The 19,003-nt window shown below is 31.2% G+C and overlaps 1 protein-coding gene across 1 annotated transcript; it reads left to right on the plus strand.

Moving 5' to 3' along the window:
• The first annotated feature begins 1,544 nt into the window (after positions 1 to 1,544).
• LOC107904927 (inactive protein RESTRICTED TEV MOVEMENT 2) lies at positions 1,545 to 2,342 on the plus strand. The gene is made up of 2 exons (XM_016831459.2): positions 1,545 to 1,789; positions 1,878 to 2,342. The coding sequence occupies exons 1-2, from the start codon at positions 1,669 to 1,671 to the stop codon at positions 2,240 to 2,242; spliced, it is 486 nt and encodes a 161-aa protein (XP_016686948.1). The 5' UTR covers positions 1,545 to 1,668; the 3' UTR covers positions 2,243 to 2,342.
• Positions 2,343 to 19,003: the final 16,661 nt, after the last annotated feature.

Here is a 19,003-nt window from a genome sequence, read left to right on the forward strand (position 1 = left end):
ATTATGTCTGGGATATGGCATCAGCATCCTATCCCATGTTGAGGTTTATTGAATATCCGATAATGTTCTGAATGGCTCAATGGTGAGAGTTATGGTTTAAAATTTAAAGAAAAGTATATACGTATTGTGAGTGGTACAGTACCTATTCGGTATGTATGAGACGTGAGTTCAAAATATATTATATGATGTGTAGTGGGATGTGACGAGTAAGTTATGCTTATAACTATTTTATATTAAGAGCATGTTGATGAATGGTATAGCTGTTGCTATGTATTTGCATGCATCTTACTAAGCTTTATGCTTACTCCCTCTCTTTTCCATTTTCTTATAGTGTCGCCTACATAGCTCAAGAATCATCGGACATTAGAGGTTACGATCACACTATCATACTGAACACTCGGTATAGTTAGAATTCTTATTTTTACGTATGGCATGTACAGGGCTTAGACTTTAATATTTTGGGTCATTGAGAAATTAGCCAAATATGTTGGCTCGGGATAAATCCCTTTATTTTGTATAAGGCCATGGATCATGGTCAATACTTATTTTGATATTTATAATTGAAGATAATATTTTCATGGATGAGTATATTGCACAAATGAAATGTTGTCCATTATGGCTATTTCGGCTATGTGATGTACCCTTGTATTGGCATAGAGTGATTTTATGCAGGTTATATATGTAAAGGTGGCAAAGAGGCTTGGTAAATAGCCTTATTTTGTCCACACGGGTAGGCACATGGACGTGTGTCTAGGCCGTGTGTGACACACGGCCCTCCACATGGGCGTGTGATCCACAATTTTAGTCTTATTAATATATTATTAATTATTTTATTGTGAATAGTTTTGGATAAAAGTTGAAAGATAAAATTTAAATATTTTAAGTTTTAATAAAATGAAAAAGTAATTTATTTCAAAAATAAAATTTTGAAAAATAAACCCAATTTGATAATTTCCCAATTAAGTAATAAATAGTTATTTACTTACTTAATTGAAAATTTTATATTAAGTAGAAAATTAATATAATTAAAAAATTAAATGTTAAAATTTTTTAATGATTTATCAAAAGAAGAAGCCTTGCCAACTTACATTTATCTCTTCAAGGTCTATCGGTTCTGTATCTCTTACATTCATCTTCTATTTCAGTTCACTCCTTTCTCGGTCTTTCTCTCAAAATACCATTTTCTTCTCTTAAACTGTTCTTCTTTAGTGTCTTTAGATTTTATTTGTTTATTTTAGGGTGGGTTTTGATATGTTAAGCCGCTTTAGCTTTTTTTAATTTTGGGATTCAATTTGGACTAATGAGTTTTGATTCCCGATTCAATGATGTTTCTGAATGATTCAGTCAAAATTTAGTTCATTATCTATGTTTGGATTGACATACCATCCGGTTCTGCTCTATTGAATAGAACTTGAATGTTAATACAAATTCAAGCAAGCTTGAATGGAAAAGAATATACTTTTGAGGAGAAAATTGCTACTTTTCTTTGCTTTGATTAAAACTAAAGAACCCTTATTTCTTTCCTTCAACTCAAGGAGTTCCATAAAAAGGAGAAGGCATAAAGACAACTTTCATGCACTCATCGTCTTTTAATAATTCATTTTCTTCTTTCTCTTCAATCCAAAAACAAAAAAAAAAAAAAAGAGAAGGGTTTAAATTCCTTGGAAAATGAAGAATGAAGGAAGGTCTGAGCCTTTGTACGATGATTTCGAACCCTATTGCGAGTGGAAAAAGCAAAGCGGAGCTTCCATTCTCGATGAAGTTGATATTCTTGAAATCCAATTACAGGGTACAAAAAATTAATACCCTTTCCTTCTTGTTATTTGCAGAGAAAATAAAATATTAATGTTTGGATAATGGATTCAAATATTTAGCAGGATTCAAGAAGGAAGACGTGAAAAGCGAAATGAGAAAGGATGGAATATTATATATAAGTGGAGAACATCCGATGGGGAAGAATCAAATAAAGCGATTCAACAAAAAGATTGATGTTTCCAAGTATGAAATCAAAGGAATTGAAGCGCAGTTCGAAGGTGGGAAACTTCAACTAAGGCTACCCTGTAAATACCCACCTATCACCTTCCTCGCCATTGGGAAGGATCCTAATTACAAAGCTCTAATTTTACGTTTAAGCCACAAATTTGTCAAGGGAACAACCAGCTCTGCAATGGCTCTTGTTCTACTGTTGCTTCTTGGGGTTTTTATGTATAAATATTTGGAGTGCATCAGTATTCAGAATTGAGTCCAACCCAGGCAATCAATTCAAATTGAACTGATGCTCAGATACCAAAATTTGGTTGTCTTTGACATCTTTTATGAATTATTTATTGTTTTTAGCTAAATAGATGTGCTTCAATAAACACTTTTAATTATAATTATAATTATAATTATATGTTTAATTAATTATAAAATCAAATCAAATCAATACAAATCATAACTTGACAAAAAATTAAAATATAACTAAACAAAACCATATATGGTAACAGTGTATGGTAAGACTAGGGATCTAAATAAATATACGAAATACAAATAGATAAATATAACTAGATAAAAACTATACATGGTAATTGCAAATGGTATGGTAGGACTAGAGATCCAAATCAATACAAAATACAAACAAGGAGATATAACTAGATAAAACCTATACCTAGTAATTGTATATTACACATTTTGTGAACTCAAACTTGAATACTTAAAATATGCATCTTAACCTTTGTCATCAATACTAAAACTTTTAACACATCTAAATTAAAGTAGTTAGAAAATATGATTTTTTTTATTCTATTTTAAAAGAAAATTAAATTATCTATATATATAACTCAACTAATATATTGTTTTTGTTATATAAATTTGGCATATGTATATACATACTTTATCAATTTAAAGCTCAAAAAAAAGAAAAAAAAATCCTATATGGCGTGTTTATAATCTGCCATTCGTCACTATATTATTTTACTAATTGTGTAATTGTTTATCATATTTTTAATAAAATTAATTAAAGATAAAATCCTTATTATATATATTATCAAATTTAGAATAAAAAATTATTTAATAATTAATCATATTCATAACTAAATAATAATAAACTATATGTTTTAATAAAAAAATTTGCCTTCAAATTTTCAAGATTCCTTACTTTTTTTTGAGAAAATATATATCTTTATCAATTACATTTTATTAAAATATTGCACTCGTTTTGTATAATAAAAATATTAGACTATCTTTAATATAAAATTTACTACGGGAGTAAAAATTTTCAGATTTATTAAAAATTTGCAAGTCTAATAATTTAAATATATTAAATATTATTGTAATAAATTTAAGTTGAATATAAGTAATACTTTTAATGTATCAACAAATTTGAAAAAAAAAACTTTTATACGTGTAATACTTTATATATATATATGTATATATGTGTGTAAGATTACTTGATCTGAATGTTTTTAATTTTTAAAAAATAATATTATGTTAAAAAATAAAAAAAAATTGATATATGAAGTATTAAATTTATTTATTGATTTTACACAAAGCATAAATTTCAAAATAAAAATATTTTCTAAAGCCTAACATTACATTGAATAATCCTCAAGGATTTTATATTAATCCCTACTATATTTGATCTAAACATTGATTATGGGAAAATATTCTAAAATAGAATTTAATTTTAATTTTGTTTGCCATAGAATTTAGAATGAAAAGTACAATCAACCCTGTCACATCTCAACAAAAATGGGATCAGAAGAATTGGGTTTATGTTGATTGATTGATTGATTAGATTTAAGTTTGAATACGCATAATTTTTAGGTTTTGGTTGCATGATGGATCATATGCATGTACTTAGTGAATTATTGTTATAGATGCTTGAATGGCTTGCTGAACATTAAAACAAACTTAAAATGATCAAATGGTAAGGTATGAACCTATAATGCACCAAGGAATGTATAAGATGCAAATTTAACATGTTGAGTAATATGAATTGTGACTTTATGTTTACATGCTAGTATAGCTAACTGATTAGAGTGTTAAAGTATGTTTTAGTGTAACTGTATCATCTATGTATGATATATGATATGTTAGAATAGGAAAATTGGCAAGAAAGAACAAAATAGTATGTGTGGATAGGTGTCAAAGTATCATATGTAGGTTATGGACATGTTTTGTTATCTTTGCAATTGAGTTCTGATTTTTATGTTATGACTTGGAGTCCTTTAATTCTATGAAAGGACTTGAAAATTTTCATGATTAAGTCTTATATGGATAATTCCATAATTTTACTCTCTATTTTACAAAAAAAGTTTGACTAAATATTTTACTAAAATTATGATTTAGTCCTTAAACTTTACTTTAAAAATTAAATGAGTTTTACTTATCAGTTCTAGTATTTTCTTTCAATTATTGTCCTTGTTACATTTTTTTATATTGTACATTGATTTAATTGTTGAATTATGAATGTTACTTATGTTGTATGTTAAATGACGATTTTACCCCGATGTTGGTCTGATCAAGAGTAGCACTACAGAAGCATATTTTTTTTAGAGTTGTATGTTTACCTTGAACTATATGATTGATGAATATGAATATATATAAATTTGTGTGGTACGGTTGGTGGTTGTACGGAGGTAACGTAAGTGACTAATGTAACGTTCTGGATTCGGGTTGGTCCGTCCTGGTCAGGTATAGGACGCCACACTTGGTAAAGTTAGTGAGACCGAAAGTAGTCACGTCCCGATGTATAAAGTTATCATTGTGTGTTTATTAGATAAGAAATAGGCTTCAGGCCTAATGGTTAAGTGCTACTCCCCTATTCTAGAGATCCTAAGTTCGAGCTCCCTTCCTCCTATTTTCGAAAAACTAGGGTAAAGTCACACCCCAACATAAATATATATGGTTAAGAAATAAAAAAAAGCAAGAAATAAGACATAGGCTGAATGGTTAGACGTTAGTGTATCCTCTCTAGAAGCCAAGATTCGAGCCCTTTCCTTCCCTTTTTAGTTCGAGAATCCCGACTAGAAGTTTTATATCCTCGTTTAATCCGTCTTCAAACAGTTTACACATAGCAACTGCAGTTGGAATACATTCTCGAGTGTACTTGGTGAGGTGCTTAGGTTTTCATCCTATTTGGCGTCAAAAGACTTGACTATGTCACAAGTATATTTGAAAAAAAAACGAAAAATAATAAAAGTATATATTGACTATTATTGTTTCGAAAGTTTGATTGAGCCTAAATTTAGTGAAGTAGTTGAAATTGACATACTGGTCGAGATTTTATAAAATGCTTATTGGTTGAGTCTATAAATGGTTAAATTTTTTATTTACATAACTATTTGTATTATGCTTGACTGAGAAACGGGGTTTGATTTCGAAAGGGATTATCGAATGATTTTTAGTAGATGTCATGCTTGAGGACAAGCATTGGCTAAGTAAGGGAAATTTGATAGCAAGATAAATTCATATTTTTAATACATTTATTTTTGGCTAATTATCGAATAAGATGCTACTAAACTTGGGTTTTTCTTATCAGGAATGAAATTGGTGTACCAAAATTCAAATTCATACCAAAAAGGGGGCTAATTGGAACAAAAAGTAAAGAAGTCGGCTAGATTGAAAGGTAGAATATTTAAAGTTGGTTGGATAAATATTGAAGGGTTGAAGATTAAAAAAAACAGTACCTGGATAAAGATCAAATTATTTTTGATATTGTTAAATTTCTATAATTAGTTTAAATTTGATCTTTAGTTTAAATTTGATTTTTAAATTTTGATTTATCTAGTGATAATGTTTAGGAAAAATGTAGCTAAGTTTTAGCATTAGAAGTGTGTATAAATACCTGGTGGTTATAACCACTGGGTAGACTTGGCTTTTGAATAAAAACAATTCCTTTTATATTTTTTCCCTTCATCTCTACGTCAGTGGTTCTTTTTGGCATACTGCCATTTTTTTTCCATTTCAACATTTTGGGCAATTTTCTTCCTAAGCCCCTTTCACCTTTCACCTAATCCATTAAAGATAGTTTTCATACTCCATTTAAGCGTGATTAATTTCATGTTTAACTAATCCCCTTTGGCCTTGGCTCGGTAAACGCTCCAACGAAACAATCGTGAGATAGGAACCACTATAAAACCTCTCAGCGCAATATTCACTATCTCTCCAGTATATGGGATAGTACAAATTCGTCCCTTAAAGTTGATTCAACTTCAATTCAAAAAGTACATGTTGGGTTGAGTTGTCTAGCATGCAGTTGGGAAGTCGAGTCGATCGTGCTGTATTCGAATTCCCGTGAACAAATTGGCATGTCTAAGTAGGAAACAGCCAGTTAGACTTTGTCAAGGGAGAAAGTGATCGGATCTAAATAACCCACGCGGTTGAGGTCATTGATTCAAGTTCGGCTTTTCAGATCGCAAGACTGTCATAATCTTAAATTATTAACACGTGTATTGCGGTTAGAAATTTGGCAATGGTTGGTTTGTATGTCATACCGGGACCGACTACACAAGGAAAAGTTGGCGATCAAGTATAACCAGCTTATCACTTGGAAAGGAAAATCTATTTTTCAAGGTTCGGTTCAAGTTCGGAGTATATCAAGGCTAAGGCTAAGCTTTAATATATTTTATTTACCAATTTATTTTGTAATCGCAATTCTTTTATTTTTACATTATTTTATATAGTTTTTTTTTATATCTTTATCTTTATCAACTAAAACCCCTTATTTTTATTTTTCAGCATTGCTACGCACAAGTCGTAGGCATGACTTTAATCGCAACAGTAATTCTAGTCACGAGAAAAGGAAAATTTGGATAAGCAGTCCCTGTGGATTCGACCCTACTGCTCTATATTTCTATTTAGTATTATCTTATCGTAAGAAATTAAATTTGGTGGTTTTGACGCCTATCAAATTTTGGCGTCGTTGCTGAGGATCGAACCTAGCTTGTTTGTGCGGGATTTGTGCCAAGCATGAGCCAAAATTTGATAAGCGTTGAAACCACCAAATATAAATTCATTGGACAAGATAACACTAAATAGCATTATAGAGCAGTAGGGTTGCCATTTTTCATTACCAGATTTACTATAGTGGCTACAGTCGCGCCCACGACCTGTGTGTAAAAAAATAAAAAGGAAGGGTTTAAGTTGGTAAAGATAATGATATAAAAATGTATAAAATAAAGTAAAAATAAAAGAATCATTGCAGGAAAATAGGCTTTTAGCGGCGTTTTTTAGGCCTATAGCTGCGCTTAAAAGAGTCGCAAAAAAACGCCGTTACAGATAATGCCGCTAATTTTTGTGGCATTTATGTGAAAAAAACGCCGCTATAGAACATGGCCTTTAGCGGTGCTTTTATAAAAAATGCTGCTAAAGAATATAACCTTTCTACAAACGCCGCTAAAAAGCATGACCTGTAGGGGTGATTTTCCCACAAACGCCTAAAAAGCATGACCTTTAGGGGTGATTTACCCATAACGCCGCTAAAGAACATGACCTTTAGCGGCGCTTTTATCACAAATGCCGCTAAAGAACAGACCTTTAGTGGCGCTTTTATCACAAACGCCTCTAAAGAACATGACCTTTAACAGCGCTTTTATCACAAACACCGCTAAAGAGAATGACCTTTAACGATGCTTTATCAACAAATGCTTCTATAGAGCATGAATTTTAGAGGGTTTTTTTTCACAAACGCCGCTAAAGATCCACTAAAGAACATGATCTTTAGCGGCGCTTTTATCACAAACGCCACTAACTTTGGCAGATTTGTAACATTCAATTTTCATCCATACACAACCCTTCCTGTAGCATTAAATGCAACCAAAAATAATAAATCTAAATGATACTTCAAATTCAACGAAAGATATATGATATAAATTGATAACTGAAGTATAATTTAAAATATTCTTACAATAATGTTAAAAGTTACAATGTTAAAAATATTCTTACAATAAGAAAACAAATATCTAAGATGGCGGATTTTGCGACTGCTGAAACATCTTCATCATATTCTGAAGCTGTAGCTGGAATGCGTCGTACTTTTTGCTCTGCTCTACTTCCCTCGCTGCTGCATCCACTTTAAGTTGTTGCTGGAGTTCTTCATATTTTCTTTGAACCTCAGCTTCTCTCGATGCTGCCTCCGCTTTAAGTTGAACAATTAGCTCAACCGTGCTCACTTGCATCTGAGCCATCTTGTCTCTTAACCTTTGAACTTCAGCTTAAGCCTGACTCCCCGAAGGCATGTATTGCTGCAAGCTGGATCCAAAAATATTGGGTTGGGTTAACAAAAAATCCTTGAAATCGAACCCGACCATACCTTTTAGGACCCAAAACTTCAGTAATAATCCAGTTATCAATGTCGTCAACATTAACAGAACTATCACTCAAAGCAATCGCTTTATACTCCATCTTTTTATCCTTTAGTTTCTCCTAACAAATCAATCAAAGAGTTAGAAATGAAATATATAATAAAAACAAATGCAACATAACTTAACATTATTTGCATTAAAAACGAAAAATTAAACCATTATAATTAAACACTATAAATATTTAAAATAATTCAAATTTTATTAAGTAAACATACCATAATTTCTGCAGCTTCAGAAGTCATAGGAGATCCATCTTTCTTCCTATGTGTAATGTCAAAAGACTGAAGGCGTCCAACTTTTTGACCAGACGATAGTTCCTACATATAGTAGTAAAAATATTATTTAATAGAAAGTAATAAATATTTGACACAATTAATAAATTCAAAATACCTCAGCCTTAGCTACACAAGCAAAACTTTTCGACCCAGCTGTATGAGTGAATTTTTATTTTGTCTACTGCTAGTTCCATCTCACTCACGATCCTACATTATGAAATTATTATTACGTATATAGTAAATACTATAAACCGAAATAATTATAAGAGTTTGGAAGTACGTAATACCTCTCCTTTCTTTGAGTTCCAAAATCTAATCGCATCTTCCCATTGGTACCTCAGCATTTCCGGTGAGACATTTCGTAATTTCTCTTCAAGGCTTATATTTTTCTTCAAATATTCTTTCTTTAAAATACTTTTATAGTCTCTCCATTTTTTTTCCAATGCTTTCTTGACATAATTATCCGAGACCTCTAAAGCAAATATCTCCTACAAAAAACACAAGTTTAGAAAGTAAATATAAATGAAACTTAAACCAAAGTATTATAAAATACATTCACTTTTGTTGCATTAATATTATCGAGAGCTTCATTTTTGTTACTATCAGGCATTTGATGCCATAACTCGTAGTTGATAGGCAACATATTGGCATTTCATGCTATAATGCCCAAATATCCTACTAAAATTCGAGCTTTTAATCCAACAGGCTGACCAAGATTGTTTCTAGATACTTTGACACGCTCAAAAAGATTTAACTCGTATAAATTCTTAAGTAGCGTACGTCCTCGACCTCTGCGTCCCACCACTTTCAGCTGAAAAATGGTATGTTATAATATAAGAATTTGAAAAAGAAATCAATAATAAAAGTCAACACGCATGTAAATTAAATTTAACATTACTTTGAATTTCTGCAGGTTCATCAGGTGTATTCCGAACATTCAAAGATCCAATAGCAGTTTGTTGTTGGAGTATTTTGAGCAATACTTAGATCTCACAATCTTCTTCTAGGCATTTTATCTGCAATACACATAAAATAGTTAAAATTTTAGTAACTAATTACAACAATAATAGTACATATAAAATAGTTGAAATATTTAACAAGACCAAGATTTAAATTATGATATTACATATAATTAAAAAATCGTAAAATCTTACTATATCATAATTCGTAAATATCTTCATCAACATCCTGGCGAACCTATTGAAATTGTGTACTAGTACTAGAGATATTTTCATTTAAGTTTTGTTCTGGAAAAAACAAAGTTTCTGATCTTTCGTCGATGTCATCTCTACTTTTATTACCCATGTCAAACAAGTATCTAGGGTGTTATGGAGTACAATGTACCTACCCTCATCAGTTGGATCTTTCGAGGAAAAACTTGTTTCACTTGAGAAGAAAATACATACAGCTCATCTATCAATTGTTGTCCAGTGTGAATCAATCGAGAGAAGTTCACCATTGTAAAACCAAATTGATCTTTTTTAATTCCATGAGCAGTATTAACATCAGCCCAATCACATCAAAATAAGACAACTTTCCATTTGCCATAGTAATCCAACTCAATAATGTCAATAAGAAGTCCGTAATACTCCACATTTCCCTCAACAAGATTACTGTCCCTAGCACTAGCATAACTTGTAATTGATGTAATTGAAGAATTAACAACTATTCCACAATTTTGAGTTCTCCTCAATCTCTCGTTATATTTTGTATGAAATCTGAATCCACTAATGAGGAAGGCACTATATCTTTTTACTACTCTATTCGGACCTTGGGAAAGCCATTTAACTTCATCATTGACGTCCTTCCCACTCCAAACCTATTGAATCAAAAGTAAATTGAGTAATTATAAATGTTATGAGCTCATTATTATTTGTCAATGAAAGCTTTAATTGCATATCGTTTAGCTTAACCATTCATGAAAAGATTCTGTGAATAACTTATTAATCTCTCAATGTTGTAATCTTCAGGAGCATGAATGAGATGTCAAGATTTGTTTGTACTCACTATGTTAAAAAGAGGTTTAATTGGTTAGAAGATAAACAAATTAAAAAGATGAACATTTATCAAATTCTAGAACTTACTTACGTAATGGTTCAATTGAATCGTGATGAAAAAGAACATATTGATATGCTTGTACCAAATATCTATCATCTAATTCTGCAATTTCAACTTTACTGATTGGTTCTCCATAACTTTGAATAAATAAGTTTCGGCCAAGTTATGGTCAGTAAGCCCAACATTTCTACTTGGTCTATTCAGTCTTATTTCAACATCTTCTAAATATCTAGAATAGAAAGTCATACACTCCTCTGCCAAGTAAACTTCAGCAATTGATCCTTCTGGATAACGCTTATTATGACAATAAGACTTCAATTTGCATAGGAACCTAAACGTGATATACAACATTATCAAAAGTTGTAACTAAAGGTATAGAGGTGAATGAATGAATACTTTACAAATTCATCCAAAGATTGCTTCAAACTTCTTAGCTTGCTTAATTCAAAGAATTTTTGCACTTATATTTTATATATCCCTTTGTTCTAATATATTCTACTTTTGAACTTGATTGTCTATCTTTTTTTATTTCCGTTCACTATACAATTTATTCTATGAAATTTCAATGAAATAGAAAAGGATATAGGTCTATACAATATGTGTGCCAAATGAAATCAAGCAAGGAAATCATGAACTAACAATAAAGCAATAGTTTACTTACCACACCAAGAGAAAGGTAATGAGGTAGTAAACTGTATTCAGTAGCCCATAAGACAAAACCCCAGAAATTTCATATTGTCTCGATTTCTTCAGCACACTGAGATAGCAAAACAAATGCAAAAAAATGTAATGGACAATTTATCAAACAAAGTGCCTTTCAAATCAAATTTAATATAAACTCAAAGTCAGTTATATCAAAAACAACATCAACAGATGACATGCATTATCCATTTTCAAAGAGACTCAAACTAAATAAAGGGTCCATATAAGTAGTAACGAAGTTTTGGGAAAAATGAGTGGAAGAATGTTTGGGTATCAAATACAACTTAAATCATAAGAGAAAGTTAGAGCTTAAAAGGTCTAAAATGGTGTAAAATCATTTTTCAATAGTTCAATGTCTTATGATACTTACCAGGTAATTACAGCTTTTTGTCAATCCATTAGAGATTAAACTTCAGTACTATATAAAACCTGCAAAGGAGGCAATTGAAATGAAAGCTTATACTAGATGAATGTCAAAAGAACAAACAACAGCATTGAACGTTTTTCCATGTATTTAGAAGATCCTTATAGGTCATATTCCTGTATTTATGCGTCAGACAAGGGTACTTTAAGAGTCAGAGAAACATGGAAACTAGCATCCGAACAAGATTTTAAGAAAAATGATTCGTATTTTAAGATTAAAGTAACATATTATTAAACCAAAAAATGACTAAAACTAAATAATGCACAGAATGGCAAGCTATTTCGAATCTTATAAGATTAAGATACAACATAGATAAGTAGATAATAAAGTTATGCTATACTGACTCTTTATTTTTCTTGAAATATCATATTTCTGGGAATACGCATGGAGATATGACCCTCCAAAAATAAAGAAATGACCTTGGAGAAACTAAATATACCTATATCATACGCATAACTGCATGACTGTATCCTACCCTCACACCTCAGTTCAAGAACAAACTTACCAGAATTTTGTTGGTTTCGGCGAAGAGAATGGCGATGAGAAATTTTTTGTTCCTATTGCTGGTGAAAGATGACAAAAAGGAGGGAATTTAGGGAAAAGAGATAGGGTTTTCGATCAATTAGGGGAAATTGGGGACGAAAAATGATTTCTTGATCAGTTAGGGTTTTCAATCAGTTAGAGATTTGGGAAAAATTTCGGGGAAATCTGATTTAGGGAAGAAAATGGAATTTTGGCATTTAAGTCAAATCTGATTTGGGGAAGAAAACGACACCATTTAAGTCAAATTGGTATTGCAATATTTGCGGCACTTATAAAAACGCCACTAATTGTATAACTTTTGTGATCTTTTCAACAAAATTTCCACTAAAAAATTAAATTCTTGTAGTGAAACGGCGTCGTTTTGAAAATTTTAATACAGAGTTGCGGCGTTTTTGGTCCAAACGCCACTATTGCTTACCTTTTGCGGCGTTTTTCTCATAAACGCCAAAAAACGCCACTAATGATTGACTTTTTTTACAATTTTATATTTAATTATTATATAATTCATATCAATTTTAAATAAATAATTTTTAAAAATTTCAGTAATATTTAAAAGAAATAGATAAATTTTTATATTTTTATATAATTTTTTATGTAAGAAAACAACAACAAAAACAAAAAATTTCAAAATATGAAAAAAAAAGCTTTAAAAAACTATAATGATAATTTTAATATATTAAAATTCATATTATCTCTTTTACAATTATATAATAAATTATTTAATATATAAATTAAAAAACTTAATCAGTCATATACCCAAAACACTTTAAAATTATTTTAAATAATAGTATTTTAATTTTTTTTTCATTTTTAACATATATTTTTCTATGTTTTTACTTTCAAATTTTTTCTACGTGTCATTAATTTTTTCTGAAGATTTTAAATATTAAATTTAAAATAAATTTTATTTTAATTAATATATAGGAACTAGTTAAATAATAAATAGAAGAGGATGAAAGAGTGCATGAGTTGTCAAAAGAATACATGATGGCCACTTGGATGATGGATGAGAATATAAGGAGCAAAACAACGTCATTTTGTTTAAAATCAGACCCTAAATATTAAACCCTTAACACTAAATCATAAACCCTAAACCTTAAACTGCAAACCATAAACCTTCACCCTAAACCGTAAATATATATTACAAGAGACAAAAGTAATTAAAAAAGAATCATACTGCTTACCTAAACCCTAAAATAAATTGATTTTTTTTATTTTATCAAAAACCCTAACACTTAAACCCTAATAGCCTAACCCTTAAAACCATGAACAATACTAAGACCCTAACTATAAAATAATAAACCCCAAACTACAAAATCTAAATCATAAACCCTAAACTCAAAACTCTAATCCCAAAATAATAAATAATAACACTCTTAACCCCTATCTGTCGCCGGATTAGGGTTACGAGGCATTACCGATCAATACACAGCTTAACAGATATTAATCATTGTTAATCATATTTAAGGTATTACAACTCAATTATACAAACTATATTTACTTCTCTTTTATAGCATTCAATTAATCAAACTATAACATAGATATTTACATGACCAATTCCATGTATAAACATTAAGACATTTAAACACAAATATCAAATATATGCTAATATAACTAATTAACTTAACAAATCATTTGTGCATAATATAAATCAAACAAGCTATTACATTTATGATTGTCTAAACACATAATCAACTTTAATATCATTACCATATAGCCGAATATAATTTTAATGCAACTTATAATGCGCAAAACATACCAACCATAATACACTTCAATCGCATACTAAAAAAAAAATCATACATAAATAGAACTCACAAAACCAAGTACTCATAATCATATCATTTTGACCATATCATATTCGGCACATGTACATTACTACATCTAATTTGAATGAATTAAAACATGAACAAATCTACTACTAAATCAATCAACTTATGCTCATCATTTAATGACTAACCTATACACTACTCAAATATCAATTTTAACCAAATCGAACATATATGCATCACATAAAACTCATATTATCTTTTTGTTTTACCAATACAAAATTCACTATTCATTTGGTCATTTTTCAATACATTAGCCGAATATACATGCATATCATTACCAATTCCAAACAAATCTTATAAGACGAATTATAAATTAAATTATTTTCTTTGAACGACAAATATGGCACATTTTCAACTCAATATATATAATCTAATATTTGATCTTTTATTACCATACTTTAAACAAAACCTGTTAACCAAAACAATCATATAACATGCTCATATTTATCTTCATCAATAGTACATAATATAATAATCATTCAAGCATAATACATGCACATTCATTTCCATTACAAACCGAATGAAAAAGACTGTAACACCCTGATTTTTTTGGGGCCTAGAAGAGTTGGGCTTTGAGTCTGGGATACGGATAGAAGGAAACTTAAATAATTAGGAAGTTTTAAATATTACCGTTTAAGAAAAAAAATTTGAATTACTACTAGAAAATTTTTACTATATTTATTATTACGGATATTTTAAATTTTTACGAAATTTTAATTAGTATTATGAGATAAAATTATTATTATTAGAAAAATATTACTGCATGTATGTTTGAAAAATTTTTATGAAAATTATTATTATTTACTATATTATTGATATTTGAAATTTTTATTATTAGATATATTTATAAAATTATTATTATAATAATTATTATTAGATATGGAAAAAAATATAATATATATATATTTATAAAAGTATTGTTGTTTTGGTGTTTAAGACTCTAGAAAAATTTTAATTTTATGCTACCTTAGGGAATCTGGGCAATAAGCCTTAATAATAATTTGGGCTGAGCTTCAGGATAAAGGAGCACCTGGCCTAGTGGTTAAGCACGCTAGGAAGGCTGGGAGGTGCTTGGGTTCAAGGCACGACGCGCGCAATTGGGAGTTTTTATGTAGATTGTGATTGGAATAAGGGTTAAGAGGGGTTACGAGTATAATTTAACACAAGGAGCGTCTGTGGCACGTTGGCAGCAGCGTGCTAGGCCTGCCAAGAGGTTATGGGTTCGATTCCTGGGAAAGGCGAATTCTATTTTATTTTTAGCAAGCCAGAACTGAAGCGGGTAAAGGTTAAAATTAAATGTGAAAGGATTATGTCATGAAAGGAACTTTGGTGCAGTGGCAAGCAATGTGTGTGTGGGGTTAGAAGGTCGCAAGCTCAAGTCGCGTGGAAGGCGAAATTCTCTTTTCTTTTCTTTTCTTTTTCTCTCCATCTACTTTCTCCTCTTCTTTTTCTTTTTTCCTCTATAGCCGAATCTTCTTATCATCCTGTACATCTCCATCTTTTATCAGTCGTTTCTAAACCTTCATAACCATTTTCCATAAAAAGCTGAAATCCCGAAAGCCTATATTTTCTTCTGTGCCGATTTTTCCTAGCCAAATCTTTTTACTTCTCTCCATCTTTTTGACCAATTCTCTAATCCTCTGAACCCCAAGTTTCTGTCGACAAGACCACAGCAAAACTCCCATATTCCATCTTTCTTTACACTGTTACAAAAAGCCAAAAGCACATAGCAATAGGGGCATAGCCGAATTCTTAAGATCACTAAAGGCTCAATTTTTGTTAACATTTGCGGGGTTAGATCTGCATCAGAATCGAGTAGGAATTAACTGGAATCATTAACCAAAGGAACCGGTGGTAAGTTTTTGAACCTATTCTTTATTTCAGGTTTTAGAAAAGCCGAAACCCCTAAAGGTTTAAGGAGGCTATCGATTTGGACTCTGTGGCTCTAAGGGTTGTGACAACTGTTTTATTGTGATAATAGTGTGATCTAGAGACTGCTGATTGAAGGCTTGGACAAGTGGAACGACTGGATCTAAACCTAGTCGCTAATTTCGGCAAAGGTAGGATTGCTAGTGCCTAAGGTGTTAATGGCCGAATTTTTGGTAAGGGATTCTGTATATAAGTTGCGATTGGATTCATAGTTAACATATTAGTGATTGACTGTAGGCAACTTGTGTGTGGAACTTGTCAGCATATCGTCGCAAACAGGTGTGTAAACGACACCCACTCATAGACTAGATCGGCAAAAGCCGAAAAGCCGAAATGCCGGAAAGCCAGCATTTTGTGAACTTGCGAGCGTGCGAGCGCTCGTGAGATGGTTGTTTGTTAGTTTTGGTAATCTAAAGCGGTATGATTGCAGAGTGCGCAATTTCGTGCACTTCAGTATATTTGGGCTTAATGGGCTGAAAACGGGTTAATGGGCCAACGGGCCCAATTCAGTAAAGACACTCGGTAAGTGTTTCTGTTAATGTGTTAATGGTTAGAATATGTATGTAAACCTTAAAATATTTAAATTACTAGAATAACCTTAAGTATGAAAATTACCATTTTACCCTTAGGTGCAAAATGACCGTTATACCCCTGGGGTTAATTTTGACTGAAATGCATGATATTCTGATTCTGTTTGTTGTATGCCATGACATATATATCTGTTGCATGGGATCTGGGTTATGTTATGGAGGAAGAACCCGTTCTGGTGGCTGTGCCACATATTCTGATATAAGCAGCTTTGCTGCGGATTATAGTTAGTGCCGCAACCGGTGCTAACACTGTAAGTGTAGGGATGGCGTGGGTGATTTATTCCCCACAGGAAGTGTAGGGATGGACGGAGGCAAGTGCAGGGTTGGATGGGGTTATCATGATTAATCATATGAGACTGTTTTGTTATGGGCCAACTGTATTGAAATGGGCTCAACTATGTTAATATGGGCAATGCCCAATATATCTCGACTTATAATAGGCCCAATATACTCTGATACTGTAAGGGGCTATGGCCCAGATTAATATTGATATGGGCTAAGACCCAATTAACACTGATTTCTGAATAGGGCTTAGGCCCAGTAAAGCTTGAACCAATTTGGGCTCTGGTTGGGATATTTTACACACTGAGTTTTCCAAACTCACCCTCTTTCTCTTCCATCCTTGCAGGTGAGCCCTAGTTGGTGGACTTGGAGCTGGGCGAGGTTTAGAGTGGCCACGAAGATTAAGTTTCTGTTTTCTTTAAAATAAGTTTCGCATTTATTATTTTGATTATTTTTATTCTGGTTTAAGTTGTAATAAGGCCGCTCTTTTTATTATTTTTAATATTTTGGGTTATTAAATTGGTTAGCTCTAGGGCGCGTTTTATAAAAGTTACTTATTTTCAAAATATCACGATTACCGAGCAAAGCTTCCGCAACGTAAATGTTTCCAAAGGAAATAAATATTTTAAATGGACTTAAACTTAATTTGTTGTTCGTGGACAAGTAATATGCTTTAAGTGTGGCAATGGATGTGTGCATGTCTAGGATTGGATCCATGAAGAGCTTGGTACTTAAGCAGTCCAATAGACTCACCTCCTCTTTTTTGGCTTCCTACCTGGTGCACAGCTTCCATTACTTTAATCTATAGCGAAAATATTCTTTTCAAAGATTTTTAATTAAAACATGAGTTTTACAATAACGCTCCAATGAGTTTTACATCAAGAAGGGTTTTCAATGAAAACATGGTTTTCGAAAAACACTTCAATGTGACATGCCGAATTCGGTCGTAACGTCTGGGCCGGGTTTGGGGTGTTACAAAGACTAATAAACATTCGAATATACATATATATTTATATATAAATAATCATCACTTTATTCCATTAATAAAGCTAAATTACTAAACCATTCACACGATAAAACATATCATATTTCAAACTTGGCCATAAGTGAGCTAATTTTTAGACAATTTGTGATACTTAACAAAGTACAACAACCAAGCTCACATATATTTTTATCTATATATAAACCTTAGCCGAAACAACCAAACACACATATCTACAATTACCAACCAATTTCAATGCACATAACACATGTATAATTTTAACTAAAGTTTCATATACTCAAATAACATATCAGCCATTTTCACATGCCTAATATATACAACTTCAATCTTAACAAAATATAACCTAGCTTATACATGCCATAGGTTCAAGTTTAAACTTATCAAATACCAAAAACAGTCGATAGTGTGATGGACTTTGCTGACGATCCCCGAGCTCGTAACTAATCTCCGAAGTCTATAAAACAGAGACAAACATAAACACACACAGAGTAAGCTATCATAGCTTAGTAAGTCATAAGCAAATAAACAATTAATTAACATAATCAACTCATTTAAACCAAACTAAATTATACTATCATAATCACATTAAATCACAAGCTTATAGTTTCATGTATAACATATTCTTTTATATATAAACTTATTCATGACCGATTATACATGTATCTATTATCAATGTAATATTCAATTTCAAAACCATAGTACCATTTTACAACCGAACATACATAAACCCACATACATATATCCATGAATCATTTCATAAATATTCACATGATTTAATAAAAAGGCCGAATACACTTTCCATATACACATACATTTTTCTTTTAAATTATACATGATTTACAACACATATCAAGTATCCTACTTACCTTATTTCAAACAGGTAAATAAACTATCACATACCTGATCACTTTAGCTCGTTTTACATTTTCTATCACAACTATCATTGCCCGTCGAACCATTCGGAATAGAATAGGATAATCAGATAGTCACATATAACGTACAATGCCAACATCCCAGATG

Source organism: Gossypium hirsutum, chromosome A11 (genome assembly GCF_007990345.1).
Source record: "Gossypium hirsutum isolate 1008001.06 chromosome A11, Gossypium_hirsutum_v2.1, whole genome shotgun sequence".
In the NCBI taxonomy this organism is placed as follows: domain Eukaryota; kingdom Viridiplantae; phylum Streptophyta; class Magnoliopsida; order Malvales; family Malvaceae; genus Gossypium; species Gossypium hirsutum.

Bases quoted from the DNA above. Each gene is read 5' to 3' on its own strand.
- LOC107904927 (XM_016831459.2), top strand. From the start codon at position 1,669: ATGAAGAATGAAGGAAGGTCTGAGCCTTTGTACGATGATTTCGAACCC. The intron at 1,790-1,877 runs GTACAAAAAATT...AATATTTAGCAG, and splicing joins TCTTGAAATCCAATTACAGG to GATTCAAGAAGGAAGACGTG.